Source organism: Lissotriton helveticus, chromosome 5_1, assembly GCF_964261635.1.
Source record: "Lissotriton helveticus chromosome 5_1, aLisHel1.1, whole genome shotgun sequence".
Lineage (NCBI taxonomy): Eukaryota > Metazoa > Chordata > Amphibia > Caudata > Salamandridae > Lissotriton > Lissotriton helveticus.
Window position 1 is genome coordinate 408,404,436 of NC_136065.1, and position 23,047 is coordinate 408,427,482.

A 23,047-nucleotide genomic window follows, 5' to 3' on the forward strand; every position below is an offset into this window, starting at 1 on the left:
TATACCTCCAAGGCCGGAGCCTGTGCCCTATTCCTTTGGGCTAGGACTTGGGATGATTGGGAGGGGCCGCTGGACCCTCATAAATACCAGAACCTAGATGACCCAAAGGACACCTGGTGTGTGTATTTGACAGAGGTCAGTGGACTGGATACCTCCCTAGATACTGGTATGGCCTCTTTTCCTACCATGACTACGAAGATGGGAGCCCCTCATTCGCTATGGTGGTGAGAAGGATGTCTGAGGTCCTGGACCATCAACTGCCCTCTGTGGCTGTCAAGACAAATGTCTTGATGGAGGTGCTTATGCCAGGAGTCACCCCATATGAACCGCTTCTCCCTTTTAACGAAGCCCTCACGGACATCCTTCTCGGGCCTGGTCCAAGCCCTGCGCAAGGGATACTGTGCATAGGGTGGGTGCCCGCAGTCATTGCTATGCCCCTGGGGACCCCAGTTTCCTCACACCACACCGCCCCAGAAAGCTTACGGGTACAAGCCTCATCCTCCAAACGTAAATCCTGCCACATTCCCTACCACTTACTCGGACAAGGTATCCAAGAGACTGGATACCTTGGGAAAGAAGATTCGCCTTCTTACAAACCATATGCATGCTCTGCAAGATTTTCAGGTGGCTTCCAGTCAACACCAGAAGGATCGTCACGCAGGCCCTTGTTACCAGCAGGCTGGACTACAGAAACACTCTACGTAGGAATCATTGCACGCCTCCTGAAGAGAATACAAACAATACAAAACTCAGCGGCAAGACTTATCCTCGACCTTCCCAAATGGACCCACTGCTCACTGCACCTCAAGAAGCTACACTAGCTCCTAATCCAGAAGATATGCCAGTACAAGATGCTGACCCACGCATACAAAGCCCTGCACAATGAGGGACCAGCAGACATCAACAACGCATGACCTTCCACAAACCGACCAGACATCTACAGTCTGCCTCCCTCTTCCTCGCAGACAACTCCCGGATCCACTGAAGCAAAAGCAGAGGATACTCCTTCTCACACTTGGTGGGCAAGGCTTGGATCGACCTTCACCCTGAACCTCAGGATCGCCCAATCGGACCAGGCATTCAGGCAAGGACTCAAGACCTGGCTGTTCATATGAACATCACCACGAAGCAGTTAGCTACTCCAGTGCCTTGAGACCCTCAAGGGTGATTTGCCACGCTTTATACATCCCAGATTGATTTATTGATTGAAGATGCTTTGTTGAATCAGCTTGGCACTGCGCTTGGTGAACACCACATGCCTTTTGGGTCGATACTCCCACTTGCTCTGGGACTTGGTTGCGCAGGTTCTGCCCATGATCCGGGATGAGGCCTAAGCCTCAAGCTATTGTTCACAGGAGAGACGCAGTTATGTCACAATACGCTCTGGGCTGGATACGACTGACTCACTAGGGAGAGCGATTTAATTATCGGTGGCCTTGTGACACCAAGCCTGGCTGAGTATGACTGGCTTTTCTGGGGGTGTCCAGGCTGCTCTCTCGGACATGCCCTTTGATGGCTCCCGTCTCTTGGGAGGCAAGGCGAACTCATCGCTAGAACGCTTCAAGGGCAGAACGGCTACAGCCAGGTCCTTGGGCCTTTTAATGACCCTTCACAAACCACTCTCTGCCTTCCACTCCTTTTGAAGGGGTTTCTAACTGCATCTTCAACTGCCCAGCCACCCCAGCTAGCAGATTTCTCAGTCTTTGGCCAATGAGGCAACACCCACAGACCTCATACGTCAGGCAGCCAGAGGTCGGGCAGGTACACCCTCTCTCATCCCCCAACCCCACCCACTGCAACTGCAGCCTCCACACCCATTTAGTTTGCCTTCCGACCATCTTGGGCTCCCAGTGTGAGGCAGGAAATGCCATCACCTACACGACTGGTCGTCGATAACATCTGACCGCTGGACTCTCTAAAGGGACTATTCCCTCCCCTTTGTGACTACTACTCTACCCATGCCACCTACTTGACGGAGGACCACATTTCATAGAGTGTGCCGGCATCAGAAGTGGGTCATGGTTGGTATTCCTACTACTTTCTTGTTCCCAAAAAGGACAGAGGCCTTCATCTTATCTTAGACCTGCGCCCTGTCAATTTCTTCCTGAAAAAAGAAAAATTCAAGATGCTCATGCTCGCTCAAATTCTGTCTGCCCTGGACCCGGGAGACTGGATTTTAGCATTGGACTTGCAGTATGCATACTTCTGCATCCCCATCCTGCCTGCCCACAGACATAATCTGCGATTCACGGTGGACCACAAGCACTTTGTTTGCTGTGCCCCCCTTGGACCTTACCAGCGCCCCTCAGGTGTTCACCAAGGTGATGATGGTGCTTGCAATTTATTTGTGGAAATCAGGGATGCCAGGCTTACCCTACATCAACGATTGGCTGTTGAGGAAAGACTTACCTCAGGCAGTCATCTCCCACCTCCTGACTAAGGCAGATCTCCTGCACTCGCTGGGGTTCACTATCAATCTGCCAAACTCACACCGATATCTTTTAAGATGCTCCCTTTCATCTGAGCTGTTCTGTACACAGTACGGCTTTGGGCTTATCCTCGCGAGCAGCGAGCCCAGAATATTAAGGCTATGATACTAATAATTCACCCTCTATCCTGGTGAGACTGAGGGTGTAGGGCCTCATGGCTTCCAGTATCCTGTCCGTGACGCATGCAGTCGGACCTGAAGTTCCAGGGAGTGCAGCATCAGGGTATTCTATTGACATGGTCCAGATCTCGTATGGAACTGCAAAAGATCTGCAGTGGTGTCTGACAGACCGTGATTGGGTCAGCGGCAGACTCCTCTCCCTTTCCCCAACAAGAGCTGATGGTAATGACAGATGCGTCACTCCTGGGCTGGAATGGCCATCTGGGAGAGGTGGACATCAGGGGACACTGGTGTCTAGCAGAATCCAGACTTCACATCAGCCTGTTGGAGCTCTGAGCAATCCAGTTGGCATTGAAAACCTTTCTGCCCACCATCAAGGGAAGGCTAGTGCAGGTATTCACAGACATCACCACTGCTATGTGTTACTGCAACAAACAGAGCAGTGTGGGCTGTGGACCCTCTGTCAAGAGGCCCTGTGGCTCTGGACATGACTAGGATATCAGGGCATATTCCTGGTGGTTCCAGACATAGCCAGTTCTCCGAATTGACAAACTAAGCTGAAGATGCCTAGCTGATTATGAGCAGCATCTCCATCCGTAGTGGGGAGAGCCTTGGTTAGATTGATTTACTACCACCAAGAACGCTCAATATCAGCACTTCTGTGCATCGGGGTTTCCAAGGCGGCTCTCTCCGAGGGTCTTTTTGTCTTGAGTAGAGTTCGGGCTCTTGTATGTCTTTCTGCCAATACCACTACTGCCAAGAGTTCTCAAGAAGATCAGGAACGACTGGGCCCAAGTCATCCTTGTGGCTCCGGACTGGGCACAGAGAGTTTGGTATCTATTGGTCCTCTGATCTGGCTGCCCCTTCTGGAGGATCTCCTGTCGCAACAGCAGGAAAGGGTTTGCCACCTGAGCCTGTCAATTCTTTTGACCTTCTGCCCAAAGTCTGCAATGTTATTTTGGCAGCTCGGTGTCCCTCCACCAAGACGGAATATGCAGCCCATTGGGGCAAAATTGTGGCATGGTGTCCCAAAAATGGTTAACCCTTTATCTGCATCCCTTTCCCAGGTTTATTTATTTATTTTTACCCTGGCCCAGCAGGTATCTGCATCGGCACATTGAAGGGCTATTTGTCTGACATCTTATCATTTCTGCAATTGCCAGATCAGCCTTTTCTTTTCAAGTCCCCTATTGTAAATATGTTCCTCTTCAGCACGTGTTCCTTCCAGTTCCCTTTGTTATGCCTCAATGAGACCTCAATTTGGTTCTTCTAATGTGCACTCCCTTTAAGCTGCTTCATAGCGGCCATCTTAGGCTCCTCACCATCAAGGCAGCCTTTCTGATTGCAATTACATCTTCCCGGAGGGTCAGTGAACTGCAGGCGCTGCCATCTCACCCTCCGTACATTTCATTTTAACCAGACAAACTGGTACTTCGGAATCAAGCATCCTTCATGCCAAAGATTATCTCCCCATCCCACGTAGGCCAGTGCATCCACCTTCCTTACCTTTTGTGGTCCGCCTCATCCTTCTAGTGAAGAGGAGAGAATCCACTGGCTAGACCCAAAAAGAGCATTGACGTTCCACCTTGACTGCACAAAACCATTCCGGGTGAACAATCAACTCTTTGTGGGGTATGTAGGAACCAAGAAAGGGTACGCCATGGTGAAACAAACCAGCTCCCATTGGATTGTGCTCTGCGTTAAGATCTGCCACACATTGACAATGAAGCAATACCCGGAGGCCTTGCATGCTCATTGCATCAGCAAAGGCTGCAACCACTGCGTTGCACACGTTCCCCAAGCACTACTGCCTGGACAGTCAGGTTTGTCAGGATGGGCACTTTGCCCATTCGGTACTGCAGGACTTTTTTGTCTAAATCAGGTTCGAAGATCCACCTCCAGGGAGGTATTGCTTGGTATCTATTCTAAGGTAAGGAATCTGCGGCTAGAAGTCTCGATCTGTTGAACAATATCCTTAACTTCGATAATGCCTTATCTGGTAGAGACTCTATCTGGCCGCAGATTTGTTACAGACTCACTCATCGTCCCCGCTCGGCAAACAGATTTTTAGGTACTGAGCTGTTAGCTGTTCCCTTTTCAGGAACCTAGTTTCACACACCAATCATCCATGTTCGTCGTGGCACTGCGCTTCTGGTGTGGAAAGTGGCGAAAAGAAACTGACATCAGTGCCCTGAGATAGCGTCTATATAGGCACTGCACAAGTCACTTCCAGTGCAAACCCCACCTCGTGGAATCAAACGACGCCACCTGCCGGCGTGCAGGGGTACTGCTCACGAAATATATCTGGATCCAATCTAACACTTGGGAATAATTCTGAGGTAAGGAATCTGCTGCTAGATAGTCTCTACCAGATATGGCGTTACAGATGGTAAGTAACATGTTCATGAGAACAATACCATGGAACCAAGCTGATCCTGAACTGAAATAGACCGAAGTACAGTCAAGCTTCCAGCCCATTCACAACAAAAGGCCAACACCCAAACTGCCGTTCAAGAGAAGGACACAACATGACCCAGAGGCATGCTTCAAAGAAGAGATGGGATCCTAGCAGCATACTTCATTGCAGCACATACTACTGAACAGAACACAAATCGTTTGTCCCCTCTCCAAGATTGACTGACAGACTGAAACTGGAAAATGACATTCTCAGGAGAACACAGTAGTTAAAAAATATTTCATCCTCCTGAGAATAAGATTATACACCAATGGTATGCAATTTATAAGATGGAGGCACACATTTTTACTTAAAACATTTAGAATACTTAATTACATGGTGGTATGATCTATAAATATATGTATGAGTTGTGTGCCTTGGGGAAAATATTTTTACATGAAGGGGAACTATGAAAGTCTCTTGTTTTAGGGGATGATTTATCCCTTGTGATGGCAGATTTCATATCCGCCACACTTGCAAATGAATATTTGCCGTCTTGAATGTTTTTTCCTTTACTGGCAGTGCATTTTGCAAACTGATGTGGTGGTCTCCACCAAGAGAAGAAGCACTTTGGGAGAGTAGCCAGTGCCAGAAATTGTGAACAATGTTATTCGCTTTTCAAAAATAGTCCATATTCTCATAGCGATAAAGTTATTATAATACAATTCTGACTATGCCTTTATCAACGGCATACACGTACAGCCCATAGCAGCGACATTGGGCAGTCAGGAGCAGCAGTAACAGATGGGAATACAACACTTTATTTATTTTTATAGTGTGATTCTTGTTACTAACCTCCTGTAAATCGGGGTGTTGCTTTCCTTCTGTGTGGTCCTTTTACATCTGAAAAAAGAAAAGAATAAATAATTGTTCCTTCATTTGCCGTATCTCTTCATCACCCCCACCTAGGTTCTCAAAATCTATTTTCTTAGACTAGTTCTGCATGAGGAATCTGTTTTTCGTAATGAATCTCTTACTTTTTGGTTCTTGCCTATTTTACGATAAATAATTAACTACTCCACCTGCAGATTGTTAACCTCTGAATGCTGTAAGGTCTGCACCAACAGTGAATTCATGACATGTAACATTGGAAATATAATTTTCATGGGATTGTTTTTTATTCTAGGAGCACCAGTTGGAGTGCCAAATGGAACCCCAGAGATCTATGTCCGCTGCAGCGACCCGAATATCATTTGCGATTCAAAGAACATGGTATTGCGACCTACATGAGCTTTACAGCATTTTTCTTTTAGCTTAATTCATATTTCAGTTTTAATATTTGGTTTATTGCACTATTTTCTTAAAATGCCAACATGTCACCATACAACCTTAATGTAATTCATATATCTGTTTTAATATTTAATATTTGGTTTATTTCAGTATTTTCTTAAATTGCCAACATGTCACCTTACAACCTCTTCAAACTGATACACTTTACACCCAAAGTTGCAATGGATGGTCCATTGTGTTCTGAGTTGATGGAGAATACTGATTATCTCTCAGTGAAATTTTTACGTATTGGTGTGGATCGAGTTATGACTGTCGCAATGTTTGGTTGTGCCTATTCCATTAGGAAAGGAGTTCGGGGACCTTGACCAGGTTAGTGACTGGAAGCCCTCCTTGAGAATGCGAACATCAAAGGTTTCTTGAAGGCACGGAGAATGAGTGGGGCCAGGGCCACCATGCCCACCATGTGAGATAATGCAGACAAGAGCACGGTAATGAAGCTGTGAGTTATAAATATGGCCATTCTGCTGGGAGATTTGTTGAGACACTGCAGGATTAAGTAATTTGAGGTCTACTTTACAACAATGTAAAACAAGCATTGGCATAGCCAATAGGTCTCGGCTTTGGGACCTTATAAGTGTTTAGCCACATCTAGTGGCTTTGTCAATGTCTTTAAGCTCTGTTGTAGAGCATTGTGGCTGCTGTGCAGCATGTTAAAAAGTTATTATAAAAAAAAGTGTTACCTTACATATAAGCACGAAAACATTATGTACAAATGAAGGATCTTAAGAGGCAAAAAGGGCTGGCATGGAGTTAGTGGCATGATACTGACTTTGTAGCAGCCGTAGTGACCCTTCAGGGTTGTCAGTCTGTTATGACATCTACCTTTTTGTCTGGATGGATGGATGGATGGATGGGTGCAGCGGAGGCTGGATGGCCGAATGAATGAACAGATGCATCAATGGAATTTTTGTGGATATTTGAAATAATCAAAGGATGGATGAAAGGATGGAAAGGTGAAATGCTAATGAATAGGTGGGTGGAAGGATGTCTAGATCGCTGAGAGGATGTAATGGGGAAGGAAAGTTAATGGAAGGGTTGTCGGGTTTATCTGGTTTAGTCACACAGTGTTATTAGAGGTTTGGTTCAAAGTGGGGGGTGTTTTTGTTTTCTGACTGCATACCTGAAAATACTTTTAAAATACTTCAGAGTCCATCTATAAAAGCATCTGATGGTGAGTAACACAAGATGCGATGCTTTTATTTTCCCGAAAAATAAAAGACTCCAAGTAAAATCGCATTTGGAAATATATGGATTTGCACTTCCTTCTGACCTCAAATCTACGATAGTAATAATAATAAGGAACACAGAACTAAGAGTTGTGTACTTGTCGTATTTGGCACTGACTATATAATTGGCACAAAAAGGTGGAGAAGATAAAAATGACCAGTGTGGTAAATATTCACGACAAAGGCGTAGTCCCAAAATGACCTCTTGGTGAACCTTGCCGAGGTTCTGAAGTGGAGCAGAGACCCTGGCTTTAAAACATTATTCACAGCTGCCACAGTACTGCTGGTTAATAAAATACCACACCCAATTGCCGCCATTAAAGTAGACAATAATGCATTGTTTCCCTGCACGTAGACCTACTAAATCTTGTTACTTCTTTCCCAGTTCCTTAAACACAGGCAAGAGAGCTGTTTTTAGGTTATTTTTTTCTTTCTCAAGTGTCCCGATGCTCATAAAAACTTAGAAGCCAACAAGCATCGGAAGTGAGGACAGCGCACATTTAAGAAATTAATCCACTCACAGAACCATAGTCCGCAAACTCCTGAAGATGCATTTGACGGTGTGACCATAATGTACAAGACTGTTCCATTGCAGCGTGTTACAAAATTATTATATGACTCGGAAGTCACCGAGCCCGCTTTATTTACCACCATATATTAATGTAGTTGGCTACGATATGGTGCTCGCCTCATATCACGTCACTGTCACACCGCTTTCCACAGACGCAAACATATACAATATGAAAACAAGTCACATGAAACATACCTACATATTAGTGACCTCAATTTTTTTCCTGCACTTTGTACGGTTCATCCACAATGTTCCAATGAAGACCTTTATAAAATTTTAGTGGGGTTGAAACATAGATGAATCTCAGTTTTTGGTGTGGATTAAAATACTTATTGTAGAGTGTACGATGTTTAACCCTGAAAAATTGGCCCTGACTAAAAACGAATACCCCAGACAATAACTGTTTCATTGGGGGTTGTTCTATATCACTTCCAATCACTCTTTTCGCAACTCATGTTCAGTGAACTGTTTCACATTTTGGAGCATCTTTCCATTACTTAGATATCATTTTCTTCAGTAATGGCATTCCAACACATGATTGTGAGTTCCAATATGTTCTTTTGAATAGGTTTCGTTTTGGGAATATATTCATGAATTTCCCTTGCAAGATGGAAATATTGTATTGAATGATTGCAAAGGAACCGTTGTTTTGTTTTTATTTTTTCGTTGTGGTTGGCAGCAGAGATCATATAATGGGAACTATTGTTGGATGATGGTGCAGGGTAGCCGCAGTAGGGGCTGGGCAGGTATAGTGGGTATTAGTACAACAGTGAAAGGCAGGGCTACTATGGTGGTTGGCAGGTATTGGTAGGAAATGCGTGTGATCCCGAGATAAAGTCTCACCTCTTAGACACTGAGAATGAATGAATGAATAACCCTAGATTCCAGGGCCTAGCCACAAGTGCTCCCTGTGTATACTGGTGAGTTGCAGGCTGGTTGGTAATTGGCAAGGTTGGAATCGTAAACAACAGCAGTAGTAAGGCTGGCACTGTGGGGACGTGGATGGCATGCCGCAGATCCATCCTTCTCTGCCACCACCAACCTTGTGCCCTCAGAGCCCTTGAAAGCCTTCATTATCAGTTTCCTTCTTTTCAGATCTCGCCTCACCTGCAACAATATGTTTCACAGTTGGCACACTAGATAGACAGCATATTGGTCAATGCGGCTTCGAGGCGCTGGGTGCCTCATGATGATGTCAGCTAGGAGAGTTGCTGCGTTGTTGAAAAGTGCAAAGCGCTGCTTATTCTCACTGCTTTGTGCAGTTATCACAGAACAGAGCGAAAGCAGTATGCGGCCCAGGCAAGCTGGGTATTTATAGTAAAGATTGAGGAATTTAGCAATGAGTCAGAGGCAAAGAACGGGAGATGCAAAACAAAAAAAAACGAGGGGGAAGCAGGAGAAAGAGAATGGCGACTGGAGAAGATGCGGAATGTGATAAAGGCAGAATGCCTCGGAGCAGAGAGGAAGTAGAGAAGGTGGAGGGTGGAGATGGGGTGGGCAGCAGGCGAAGAGATCTGAAGGACTGGACTTTTAACAGAACCAGCGGTGCCAGGGAACAACACCTATAACCTTCATGGGATACCTGTTCGGCGCACAAGTGACAGAGACACGGGACACTTCCTTCGGCGTCAAAGATCAGAGTTTATTACTGAAGGGAGGCAAAAGTCACAAGAAGTACAACGAATTGTAAGTTCTGAGAGTCTGCTTCAAATTTCATATGTGGGTCGCTCCTTTTATACTAGTTTTCGACATAGACTAACATTACGAACAAAAGGTTACAACACAGTTCCCACAGTAAACTTCAAAGGCTTCGTTCATGGCGTCGGAAACCCAGAACACACTGATAATAACGTTTGCCGGTTCCCAACTGTAAATGCACATCTTCCCACCATTAGGCGCATTCCACTCTAGTTGTAAAAGGATGAGGGTAGAGACAAGAACAGCTGCAAGGAAGTCAGACAACAGTAGAGGAGAGAGTGTGAGGGTAATATCGGAAGGCATAATTACAGGATCAAAGGATTCAAGCCGAGCGCATGCAAGGCTGAAACAATAGGCCTCCGTGGGAAGATTACCCTCAAGCGGAGCCACCTGCCTTCGCAGTGTCGTTCCCCCGGTCATAGGAGCTGCATGAAAGGAACCTGCATCTTCCGTAAGGCTTGGGACCTAAAGGGTCACGAGGCGGACATTTTCCTGCTCGCTGTCTACGTGAGGGCAAGCAAAAGAAATGGGTGCCGTATCTAAAATGGAACCCAAAGGTTCAGATGAAGAAACACGTAAATAAGGCGAACCCCGCCAAGTAGTGTAGCGAAAACACGTACACTTACTGAACTCGTCATTTACGGTTCATAGATACCTTACTTGCCCATATTGGTTCATGCTCGAAACACCGTAATGATTCTCACGGAACCTCAGACGCTCCTTTTGCCCTCATGTAGGCAAGAATTAATCGAAGTCAGAGTCGATCTCGATATTCATCAGGTCATTCAGATGTTGTTGGAACATTATTTTATCTATCAATGCCTCTTTGGTAACAGATGGCCGTCTTATACACGTAGTAGCACAGAGGCCACATAAGGCTGGACCACACTGCACACAAAGACAACATGTGAATAGGAACGCCACAACAACCCCTATGACCATTAGAATTTTCCAACCCCACGTCGACATTAGACCCCAAAACCATCCTAGTAGCGTCCAATCTCCCTCGTCCACGTGTATGGACTCTGAGATCTTATGCAACTTCGTGATGGCTTGATAGACAGTTGGAGCATTATCTGGTATAAATATGCAACAACTCGAATGGATGACCTTACAGACTCCTCCCCTATCTGCTAGTACTATGTCTAGAACCATACGGTTCTGCAACGTCATAAGCCTATCCGCTTGAAGCTCTGCTGTCAGGTTACCAAGGGCACTTGCAGTTATATTGGCAGTCGACTCTACCACGCGAGTTAACTGTCTCAGATTCCTGCTATTAACCATAGGGCCCCAAAACGGAAGGAAACCCTTAAAGAAGTCTCCTGCTTCTTGACCGGAAGTATCTTCTTTACTAATGACACCTCTCACAATTCTCTTGTGGTAATCTGAGGCAACAGTAAAAGTCGGTGGCAAAAGATTCGCGATATAACACGTACCCGAAAAGTCATGGGGCAACCACGTATATGCGCGATCATAACATACAAAATAGGTACCCTTGGCAGTCAGGAAGACAGGGGAAGAGAGCATTGGTAAAACATAAGTATCTACACAAGCACTCTTCCCAAGATGAGCTCTCGGATTTCGGCCCTGACCCTGCAGACAGAAATGGCCCATGTGAGGTACAATCCATATCGGACACAAGCTTTTAAGCTGTCTATCACCCACTGATATACTGTACTCAGCTTCGCTAAGGTATTTATAGGCCTGTACTTCCTCCTCTGGGATAAGTGATGCGTCAAAAATGTCTCTTTCTAGATCAGCGATCGCTGTCGCCAGAGGCTTGTGGTACGGACCAGGACCAAAACTTGCTGAGCGTGGCTCTCGATGGGGGTAGGAATCTAGTGCACTACGGAACATAATTTGAAATGCTCGTGCTGACCCTTGGGAACTATATGGAAGAACCAAGTACGGAATACCCCTATCCATGGTATGTGGCATTAATCCACACACCCAACAATTAGTAGTATTAACCACCAACTGATGCTGATGCAGGAGTTGAACGAAGGAATTGTTCTTAAATTCAGCACGTCTGATTTGTTCATGTTGGGGCAGAAGATGAAAGGAATGTGGAGAAACAGTGGAAGCGAAATTCAGATTATCGGAAGGAGGAGTAGGTGAAATGGAGGGCAATAGTAATTGAATCCCAAAATATACTCCACCCACCAGGAGCATTGAAACAGTTAGGAACAACATACAGATTTGAAATAGAAAACATTTTGTGCTAAACGCTATTGATCTTTGCGCCGACATTTTCTCTCTTTCCGACAACTTCGAGAAGTCCATCCTCTAAAAACCGTCCGTGACGTTCTTGACGCACTTCGTTCTGAGTAGCGATTGCCAATTCCCAGGAGTTCCCAGAAATCGACAAAAGAAACCGACCTAGTGTAGATAGCTGCTAAACAGAAGGAAGTACCCGCACGGCCCTACGGCCAACCCAGATGATAGGTGAAATTGAATTATTTTAATTCAATAATAGTCTCTTAGCTGCATGAAGAGAAAAGATAAACACAATATAAAATGTCCACAATGTTCATAGCAACTGTAAGTGGTGCTGTAAAATCACAAAGGGGAGTAAAAAATAGAACTCTTTTATTAGTCTTTATCGCGCGGTCGAAGGAAATATCGACTTTTCCCAGGTTGAGTCTACTCTTCAAACAATTGTTCTGATGATGAAACAGTATTCGAATGTTCAGGTAACGGTTCAGAGCTTGACTTCTCCAATGCTGATGACGAAGTCAAAGTTTCTGCTGATTTAACGTGATGGTCTGATTGCACTGGGTTGTTCTTCATTAACTGAGCATCACCAAATGGCACATATTGCAGCGGAACATCAGTCTGAGACGAAGAAATGCCCTTCTTCACCCATGTATCGACTGGTAGAGGAAGCGGTATCTTCTTGGTGTGGGTTGCATGAACCCAGTTCTTTCTCCCCTCCAGCCGGACTGCTGTCCTCGTTGCAAGTAGCACTTGATGGGGACCCACGAATCTCGGCTCTAGATTCCGTTTTCGGCCGAAATTCCTGGTAAGCACCCAATCACCGGGTTGGAGCCGGTGACCAGGACCCTCTGTCTGTGCCGGTAGTGCCTCAAAGACCTGTTGATGAATCAAACTCAATTTAGCAGTCAGATCATAAAGATAGTCAATCAACATTGGATATTCGATCCTATCAAACTCTTTAGGCCTCGGAACCCCCCAAACATTAGCAGGACGGCCGAACACAATTTCATATGGGCTAAGCCCTACTCGAGAGTGCACGGTCGCCCTTGTCGATAACAGAGCTAAGGGCAGAGCGTCAGGCCATGATAAACCAGTGGTTGCCTGAATTTTTGCAAGTTTTAGTTTCAGGGTACCGTTGTATCCTTCTACCAAACCCGCTGATTGTGGATGATTGGCACTGTGAAATTTCTGATTGATACCGAGACCACGACACACACTCTTCATCACACTTCCCACAAACTCACTTCCGTTGTCCGACCATACAACCCGAGGCATTCCATACCTAGTAAAATACTCTTTGAGCAGAACTTTTGCTGTGGATAGGGCAGTGTTATCCTTAAGAGGGTAAGCTTCAATCCATCTGGAGAATGCACAAACCACAACTAAGACATATTTCAAATTATTGCATTTCTCCATGTGGATGAAGTCTAACTGAATAACCTCAAATGGATACGTAGGGGGAGCAAAATGACCAGGTGGAGTGGGAGTGCCCTTACCAGGGTTATACATCAGACACACCATACAATTCTTGACCACTCTCTCCGCACACTTACTAATTCCATCATTCTTCCATACAGGAGACAACAACTTACATATGCCTTTCGAGCTAATATGTTCTGTGCCATGAGCCATCGTAACAACAGCAAGTACATACGCATCCGGTAACATCCATCTCTGTTTTTCTGACAAATCAACCCAACATCCAGTCTCGTCTAACTTCCTTGTGCTTTCTTTCCATCGAGTCTTTTCCATTTCAGTAGCCTCATTCTGTATCTCCTTCACACTCTCAATTGTGTCCTCACGAACACTAGATTCTGCCGGCCATCTCACTGGACTTGCAACATACATTCGGTTTGTCAAATCTCTAGCAGTCTTCTTGGCAGTCTCATCCGCAAACGCATTGCCACGGCCAACATCATCCGTCACTTTCCGATGCGCACTACATTTAACTATTGCCACTTCTGTTGGCAACGTAAGTGCTTCCAAAAGATCATTCACAAGTTGTCCATGCTGAATCTTCGTGCCATGTGACGTAAAGAATCCACGTTCTCTCCACAAACGCCCAAAACTATGCGCCACACCAAATGCATACTGGCTGTCGGTAAACACATTCACCCGTTTTCCCCTAGACAGCACACACGCTCTTGTCAATGCAATTAACTCGGCCGCTTGGGCCGAATTCTTACTCAATCTCGCAGTTTCCACAACCGTACTCAACGTCACCACAGCATACGCAGTCGTTACGTCACCATTCGGCAACTTAAAACACGAACCATCCACATACAAAGTACCATCGGGATCTACCAACGGAGTGTTTTTCAGGTCGATACGACCCTTTGTCTCCTCCTCGGTTCTTAAATAACAGTCATGCGGTGCTACATCATCTGATTCCATGCCAATCGGCAACAACGTTGCTGGATTCAACACGTTACAGCGTCTTATCCGTATATGACTTGCCAAGAGCGTCAGCTCGTAGCCAGACAACCTTGCACTTGTCAAGTGCTGAGTTTTTGTCCGGTTCAAGAGAGTATCGACTGCGTGTGGAACCATTACCGTAAGCATGTTATTCATGACCAAACCAGCAGACTGTCGAATGGATATCGCAGCTGCCGCTGTCGCTCTCAAACAACTCGGCAATGCTCTAGCCACTGGGTCTAAGGTCGAGGAAAAATATGCACATGGTCGTTGCTTATCGCCAAAGTGTTGCGTCAAAACACTCAACGCGCAACCATCCCTTTCGTGAACGTATAGTGTAAACGGCTTACTATAGTCAGGAGTCCCTAACACAGGAGCCGAACACAACGCATCACGTAATTCAGAAAACCCTTTCTGACACTCTTCAGTCCAAGGCAAAGGAGTCGGGACATCCTTGCACGTGAGAGCTAACAATGGTTTCGCCAATAATGAAAAATTTGGGATCCATTGTCTGCAGTATGACGTAATACCTAAAAAGGCACGTACATCTCTCTGAGTTCTTGGCACAGTCATTCGAGCAATCGCTGCAATTCTCTCTGGGGTCAACCTTCTCCCTTCTTTTGACAATAAGTGACCTAAGTAGGTTACTTCTTGACAACAATATTGCAGCTTAGAAGGTGACACCTTATGATGTAAGTCACACAAATGGTGTAACAACGAAACGGTAGCAGTTCTGCAGATAATCTCAGTATCTGCAGCTACTAATAGGTCATCAACATACTGAATCAAAGCCGCACCTGCCGGTAACACAAAGGCATCAAGCTGACTTTTAAGTGCTTGACTGTAGATTGACGGACTCTCACAGTAGCCCTGTGGAGCGCGTTTTAGCCTAAAACTGCGACCACCTAATGTGAATCCGAATAGATCTCTGCTTTCCTCAGCGATTGGGATTCTAAAGAAGGCATTCTTTAGATCGATCACCGTGAACCAGGAGGCAGAGGCTGGAATCAGGGTCAACAAAGCCGTGATATCAGGTACCACGGGAAACTGTGGAATCACAATTTTATTCACTTCTCTTAGATCCATTATGAAGCGATACACAGGAGGTTTAGATGGATCAGTTCGTTTTAAAATGGGTAGCACAGGACTGTTACACACATTTCCCCGAGTCTCTTCAATGACATCCTTTTGGATCAAGTCGTGAACAATCGCCAATAGCGCTCGCTCACCATCAAGAGAGATACGATATTGAGGTATACGTGGCAATCGTACATTCGGTTTTAATTGGATCACATAAGGAGGGATGTCCAATAGGCCCACATCATTGGGACCTGTGGCCCATAGAGACGCAGGAAGGGAGCTCAATTCTGGTGGGAATTTATCAATCGATAAGTACATAGGAGAAATTACTCTCCGACCCAATGTAAGCTCCACTCCCTCAGGAGAGCAATACAAAGTCGCATATAACCGTTTTAACAAATCCAGACCCAAGGGATTCTCACCACAACCAGTGGATAGAATCAATGGAGCCTCCAGCTCATGAGGACCAATAATAAGGGGCAAAGGGCTGGAGACAGGATTGCTAACCGGGGCGCCAGAGAATCCAATGGAAACATTTGTTAAGCTGGACAAAGGTGCGCCAGGGAGTTTTGAATGCATGATGGAACTTTTCATTGCACCAGTGTCTAACAGAAAAGGCTCAACGACGCCAGATGTGGCAACTGCAACGTAAGGCCCTCTCTGATCAACCGGAACTGACACTACTCCCTCTCTTTGTCGATGGCTGTCCTAGTAACGGTCGTCTGACACAATCTCATGTTCCGTGTAATAATCGTCCACATGGTACTGTGCCGATCTATCGGACTTCATATTGCGCTGATCAAAACAATTATTTGCGTCCGATGAATTAAGAGGGCGCTCGTTCTGACTTTGGGCGTTACCACGGCCTCTACCTCGAAAAGACTGTTGGGGGCCACCACGACCCCCTCTAGTCGACACACCAGTAAGGCGATCACGTAGAGCAGGACAATCATACTTGATATGGCCCTCCCGCCTACAATATGCGCACTGATTATACCCAAGTGAAGATCTATAGTCAAAGTTGTCAGAGCGTGGCTGCATCCTATTGGGCTGTGTTCGTGGTCGATACTGCTGTTGCGAATCATTTTGGTTTGATCGCGGAGGATACGCTTTCTGCAACAAAACCTTTGTTTTGAGCTCCTTCGTTTTCTTATCTGCACGATCACTGTCTTCCTTTTCCCTATTCTCATAGTATTGAGCCGTCGCTAATATCTGTGCGGTAGTTGAAACAGCCCATGCACTTTCTGAATTCTTCAATTTGTTGCATATCTCAGGCAACAAATTCGACACGAATTTGTCGACAAATAACCGCTGACCTCCTTCGGAGCCCATGTCCTGACCGCTGTGGTCGACAAACGCTTCCTCAAACCTTGTAAAGAAATCCGAGACACTCTCGTCTTTCTTTTGCTTACAAGCTGATAATTTATCCCAGTTCACCCTCATCGCTGGCATGAGAGTTTTCATAAGTGTAATGATTTTCTGAGGTAAATCTAAAATCAACTGCTCAGGCTTAGCCCCACCAACTTGTAATGCATCAGCCGCTATTAGTGCTGCCCAATCACCACCTAACTCATTTGCGTGATTTGCTTGGCGAATTTTCGCCCAAACTGGTTGTGGTACAACATTGCCAAACAACATGTCGATATCGGCAAGGTTCATAACAGAGGCTTCCACCAATTGGGATAGTTCCTTATAATAACCAGCCGGATTCTTACGTGGATCAGGCAAAGATTGCTTTACTTGCAACACTTCTGATCGTTTCCACGGGAGGTGTATCCACACTCTTCGAAAGTGCGGTAAGACCGGAGGGTGAGCACCAGGATCACCAGGCACCCAAAGTGGCGGAACCTCTCTCATAGGATACTGACCAGGAGCCGCTTTCCAATTCTCAGAGTCATCATCAAACGATACTTGAGAAGGCACGGTCGACCTATGAGCTAACAATCGCTCTAAGGCACGTCGTACATCTCCACCTACAATCATACCATTCGAAAATTGACTCTGAAGCTCAGTTATATCGGGCGGTAAATTATCTACATCATTATGAAACCATTCTTCCCTCAGAAAGTTACACATTTCTTCAAACACGAATCTCTGCGTAGGCTCATTAAACTGAGAGAACGTGTCGAAAACCATGCGTGGAGTGTAGTTAGCAGGGTGTCTTACCCATCTATGTGCCATAGTCACTAACGTCTCTTTTTCCCTTCCACTAGGGATCTGACTCCGTCTCTGGGGAGTTTCGGAAAGATCAGACGGAAATAACTGACCAGTAAGCGGTGAATAAAGGGTAGCAACAGCATTAGGGATTCGATTACGAGCAGAAGGAGAAGAAGAAAGAAGAACAGGAGCGACAATATTAGAAGTGAAGGTAGGCATAGTCGGACCAGGCAAGGTAGTCGGAGGAGCAGTGATAAGAGGCTGAGGAGGTAAAGGCACGGGAGCTGTAGGAGGGACGGATACAGGACCGGCAGCAGTCTGGCCAGTAACCGCCGGAACAACAGGAGGGACTACTGGAGGAACTACAGGAGGAACAACAGGAGCCGTAGCACCCTGTGCATATGGAAGTGGCGAGTTCATGAAATACGTTAACAGGGGATCCTCCTTAGGATCCTCCTCTTTCTTATCAGAACTGGCTGGTAAAGCCGGATAACATTTGTCTATCCTCATGTGGTGTAATCTAGTAGAAACTTCAATTTCTGATTCTTCTCTATCCCGCTGACATTGTTGTACAAGTTGCATTATCGGAGCCATACCATCTTTTTTATTCTTTTTGGACTGTTTGATTTCTTTCTGCTTGGCCTCTTTACGCCACAACCGGAAGGAATCAAACATAGCTGGCCTAGCTTTCTTTGTAAACAATTTAGCTTCAAGATTATCTAAGATCGTGAGATCAAAACTTCCATGTGGTGGCCAACTAAGGACACCATCCTTTTTCGTGTAACGGACCCAGTATTTATTATATATAATAGGGCCCACACCGTGTCGACTATAGAGCTCATATATCGGAGTTCCAACTGGAGGTATCGGACACGAGTCCTCCAACCGGGAATCCATTGCGCAACATTTGAAGAAACCAAGAAAACCACTATGGCTAGGCATCGTGCACACTAACCTAGTATCAAACTTCAAGGGTTACCGAAGTGCTAAATCTTCGTGAAACACAAAACCCTCGGTTTTTGGCAATTGCAACTGTCAAATAACCACTAAGAACCACAACTAAGAACCACAAATGCAATGGAACCATGCATACAACAAAGCTTCAATAAGCTCAACAACAACTAAGGACACTGGGAGCGACCCACCAAAAAAATACTTAACTGAGAGCACAATGGCGTCACCAGGAAAGCCCGTCTATCGTCTCGCTTGTACGAAAGGTCTACGCCGGGCACCGAAACAGGTCGACAGTCAGGGCATCGGTCGGTCGCAGCCGTCAGAAGGCGGGAATCTTCGCGGGAAAAATCTTCGGACCACTTATTTCGACAACAGGATCGATGAAGCGGGGTGCACCTTTTCCTCGGAGATTTCACACGGAGTTCCTCACGATCGTCAGGCTTTGGACCGGTACCGCTGATGTCGCCCCACGTTGGGCGCCAAACTGAAGGACTGGACTTTTAACAGAACCAGCGGTGCCAGGGAACAACACCTATAACCTTCATGGGATACCTGTTCGGCGCACAAGTGACAGAGACACGGGACACTTCCTTCGGCGTCAAAGATCAGAGTTTATTACTGCAGGGAGGCAAAAGTCACAAGAAGTACAACTAATTATAAGTTCTGAGAGTCTGCTTCAAATTGCATATGTGGGTCGCTCCTTTTATACTAGTTTTCGACATAGACTAACATTACGAACAAAAGGTTACAACACAGTTCCCACAGTAAACTTCAAAGGCTTCGTTCATGGCGTCGGAAACCCAGAACACACTGATAATAACGTTTGCCGGTTCCCAACTGTAAATGCACATCTTCCCACCATTAGGCGCATTCCACTCTAGTTGTAAAAGGATGAGGGTAGAGACAAGAACAGCTGCAAGGAAGTCAGACAACAGTAGAGGAGAGAGTGTGAGGGTAATATCGGAAGGCATAATTACAGGATCAAAGGATTCAAGCCGAGCGCATGCAAGGCTGAAACAATAGGCCTCCGTGGGAAGATTACCCTCAAGCGGAGCCACCTGCCTTCGCAGTGTCGTTCCCCCGGTCATAGGAGCTGCATGAAAGGAACCTGCATCTTCCGTAAGGCTTGGGACCTAAAGGGTCACGAGGCGGACATTTTCCTGCTCGCTGTCTACGTGAGGGCAAGCAAAAGAAATGGGTGCCGTATCTAAAATGGAACCCAAAGGTTCAGATGAAGAAACACGTAAATAAGGCGAACCCCGCCAAGTAGTGTAGCGAAAACACGTACACTTACTGAACTCGTCATTTACGGTTCATAGATACCTTACTTGCCCATATTGGTTCATGCTCGAAACACCGTAATGATTCTCACGGAACCTCAGATCGGGGTGTGGGCTTAGGAGGGCAGATAGAGGCTGTCTCCCCGAGCTGTGGCCTGTAAGGCTGACAGGAGGGCTGTAACTATCCCACATTCAGCAGATAAGGGGACGGCTTCAAAAAACAAACCAAGGCACTGCTCGAAATAGATCTCGGCGGAAACCAGAGAGCCGGGAGCAGCTGGACCGGCACAGCACCAGCAGCCACAGTCTAAAAAACTGTATTCAACTGCGACTGCAACCACTCCACGCAGTCTGAGGCCACAAAACAGCCCACAGCTAGATTCTGCAACAATGCCTTCAGAGTGAGACCGCTACACTGACAAAAGATTGACGGACAGCATAGAGAAGGAACCAAACCACCATCTGCGCCCACAGAACAGCGACAGTATTAGAACCCCATGAGTGATGTGCATGCGCAGTAAGCATGAAAAAAAACAACGATCTCAGAGGGATGGTGGGGGCATTACAGCCACCATGCTTCTGCTTCCGGGTAAGGAGCCGTGTGAATCACGACTTAAACAAAAGACTAAAGGGACAGGTCAGGCAAAATGGAGTGCACACCCACTCAGCCAATCAGGGAGAAGACAAGCATTTACAAATGCAATAGGACTCATATTTAGCGAGCACTCTTGCATTGTAAACAAAACTGCAATCGTGCAAGAAGGCAGGAACGGCTGTGGGTGGGGGGATTGTGGTGAGCAGAGAAGTAACAGACTGCGGGAGGGAATGGGGGAGGCAGGGGAACACAACTGTTTTAAAAGTAATGGAGCCGATAGCCATGGAGGGACAAAAATGACATCATGGCTGTCAGGAGGCGGGACTAACTTGCTGAACACCAATCAGAATGCAGCCTTTACGGATTCAGCCAATTACAAAAATAGCCGTAAAGTGGGCAGAGCTTCCCCCACTATACTGTATACAGCATCTCTCGACAAGACAGCGCATGCGCTGCCTAGTTTGAGACCTAAAAAGGTGTCTATGAATGTTGCGATCAGCCTATTTTTTGCATAGTTTCTTCAAATTTGGGGATTCAGAAAAGTTCTCGGGAGTAGTCATGGATAGCTACACTAGTTTTCCAGGCATACTTTATCTCAGGGCGTCTCAGCCCAGGCATCGCCAATAAGGGCGGAGAGGACAAGGGTAGTTGGCTATTTGGGCCTAAGGCCAGAGATGCTACACTTTCCGCCATTCGCCAGCAACCACCTAAACACATCCACAAACATAAAAACACACTCTCAGCAAATTCTCTCTACTCATTAACTACAAATAAACCCTATCCACATTTCAATGTCTCAACAACCTCTACAAAACTCCTTTAACCACACCCATAAACCCTTCGACTCCAACTTCCACACAATGACACAAATAAACCAACACAACTCTCATTCAAACGTCTCTTATCCATTGCATTGGGCCCACATGCTCCACCAACCCCCCTAACTCGTACACCTTCAACCCTAAACAGACGCAAACACAATAAACACCATGCCACTCTTCACAACTATACATCTCCAGGTCTATTACACAGCAAGGCTACTCTACAAAAACAACACAGCTCACAAACTCACTCTCAACCACCATCTACACACACAGACCCATCAAAATGCCTATTAAACTCCACTTTGAATACCCAGAAGCACAACTAACATCTCTCACAGATCTAGACACAATGAATTCAGTTAAAAAACTAAACGAGTGGCCACAGAAAACTTTTGGCATCCTAATACCACTCGGAACAACAATACAGGACAAAGGAAAACAGGCACCTTAGAGAATTACCGGGCTAAATAGATACAACTGCAAATTAGAACGCTGCAATACACATGGCTCAAAGCAAATGGCAATCAAGAAAAACCACATACCAAAACTTAACAGATTATACAGGTCCACATTCAAAAAAGCTTTAAAAATGCAAAATGTGCAAATTAAGAATTATATAAAATTCTTAATGAATTTATTAAGCCTAAATGCTCATAAGGAACGTATCCCATTACTCAAGAATTCACAAACAAACTGGCAAATTATTGCACAACCAAGGCAGACACTTGGACTCCTATTTAAAACAACAGAAAACCACTAACACCAACCCATTCTCCCCAAAAACGTCCTAGAGTAAGCAATCACAGCCTCTGCATTCCTTCAAACAAATATCACAAAGTGAATTTATGGATCTGGTCAAAGCAAGCAGGCCAGCCGGCCACCCTTACGACCAATGTCCACCGCAAATATTCAAAGGCATTCTTTTAACTACCTCGGCTGCCATGCCAGTAAGAAGAATCATCAATAATTCTTTAACAACGGGAATCTTTTCTGAAAACCTAAAAAAAGCATACATACGCCCATTATTAAAGAAAAAAACTGGACCTACATCCCACATGACCCTGACAACTACAGACCGATTACAAATGGGCCTTTCCTGGCCAAACTGATAGAAAGAGCAGCATTCAACCAGATGTCACCATTCATTGAAAAGAACTCTATACTTTCAAACTAGCAAACAAGATTCCGCCAAGCAGGAAGCACAGAATCTGCCCTCATCGCCAACTGGGATGACCTTGGAAACGCAGTAGACAGGAACGGGGTTGCTGCACCACTTCTCATGGACCTCTCTGCTGCCTTTGACATAGTTGACAATGACACTCTAAAACAAAGACTCTATGAAACCGGAATAGAGGCAACTGATCTCGACTGGATCACATCCTACCTTCAAAACAGGACAAATGTCATATATTCCCCACCTTTCTCATCCAAACCGAACTTCACAAACGGATGTGTCCCTCAAGGCTCTATCATCTTCCTCATGCTTTTTAAAATCTAAATCAAGTCATTACCAGCAATGATCAATGAATTTCAGTTCACATGCTATAACTATGCAGATGACACACATATGCTCCTTTCATCGGAAAGTCCCAAAGACATTGAAAACTCAAAAATCTTCAGTTGCCTCAAAGCCATTGATCAGTGGATGGCATGGAGCCATCTCAAATTAAATGCTTT

General features: G+C 45.7%; 1 protein-coding gene across 2 annotated transcripts in view; it reads left to right on the forward strand.

The window, feature by feature from the left end:
* The window catches only part of NPHP4 (nephrocystin 4), a 941,192-nt gene that overhangs the window by 818,601 nt on the left and 99,544 nt on the right, over nt 1-23,047 (forward strand). The window contains exons 25-26 of one of the 2 annotated variants that reach the window (XM_078642628.1): nt 6,190-6,275; nt 6,637-6,770. In XM_078642628.1, coding sequence (XP_078498754.1) covers nt 6,190-6,275; nt 6,637-6,687 — 137 coding nt within the window. In that variant the 3' untranslated portion in view covers nt 6,688-6,770. Of the gene's footprint in view, nt 1-6,189; nt 6,276-6,636; nt 6,771-23,047 lie in introns of those variants that run through there. The other variant, XM_078642627.1, reaches the window with a different exon arrangement.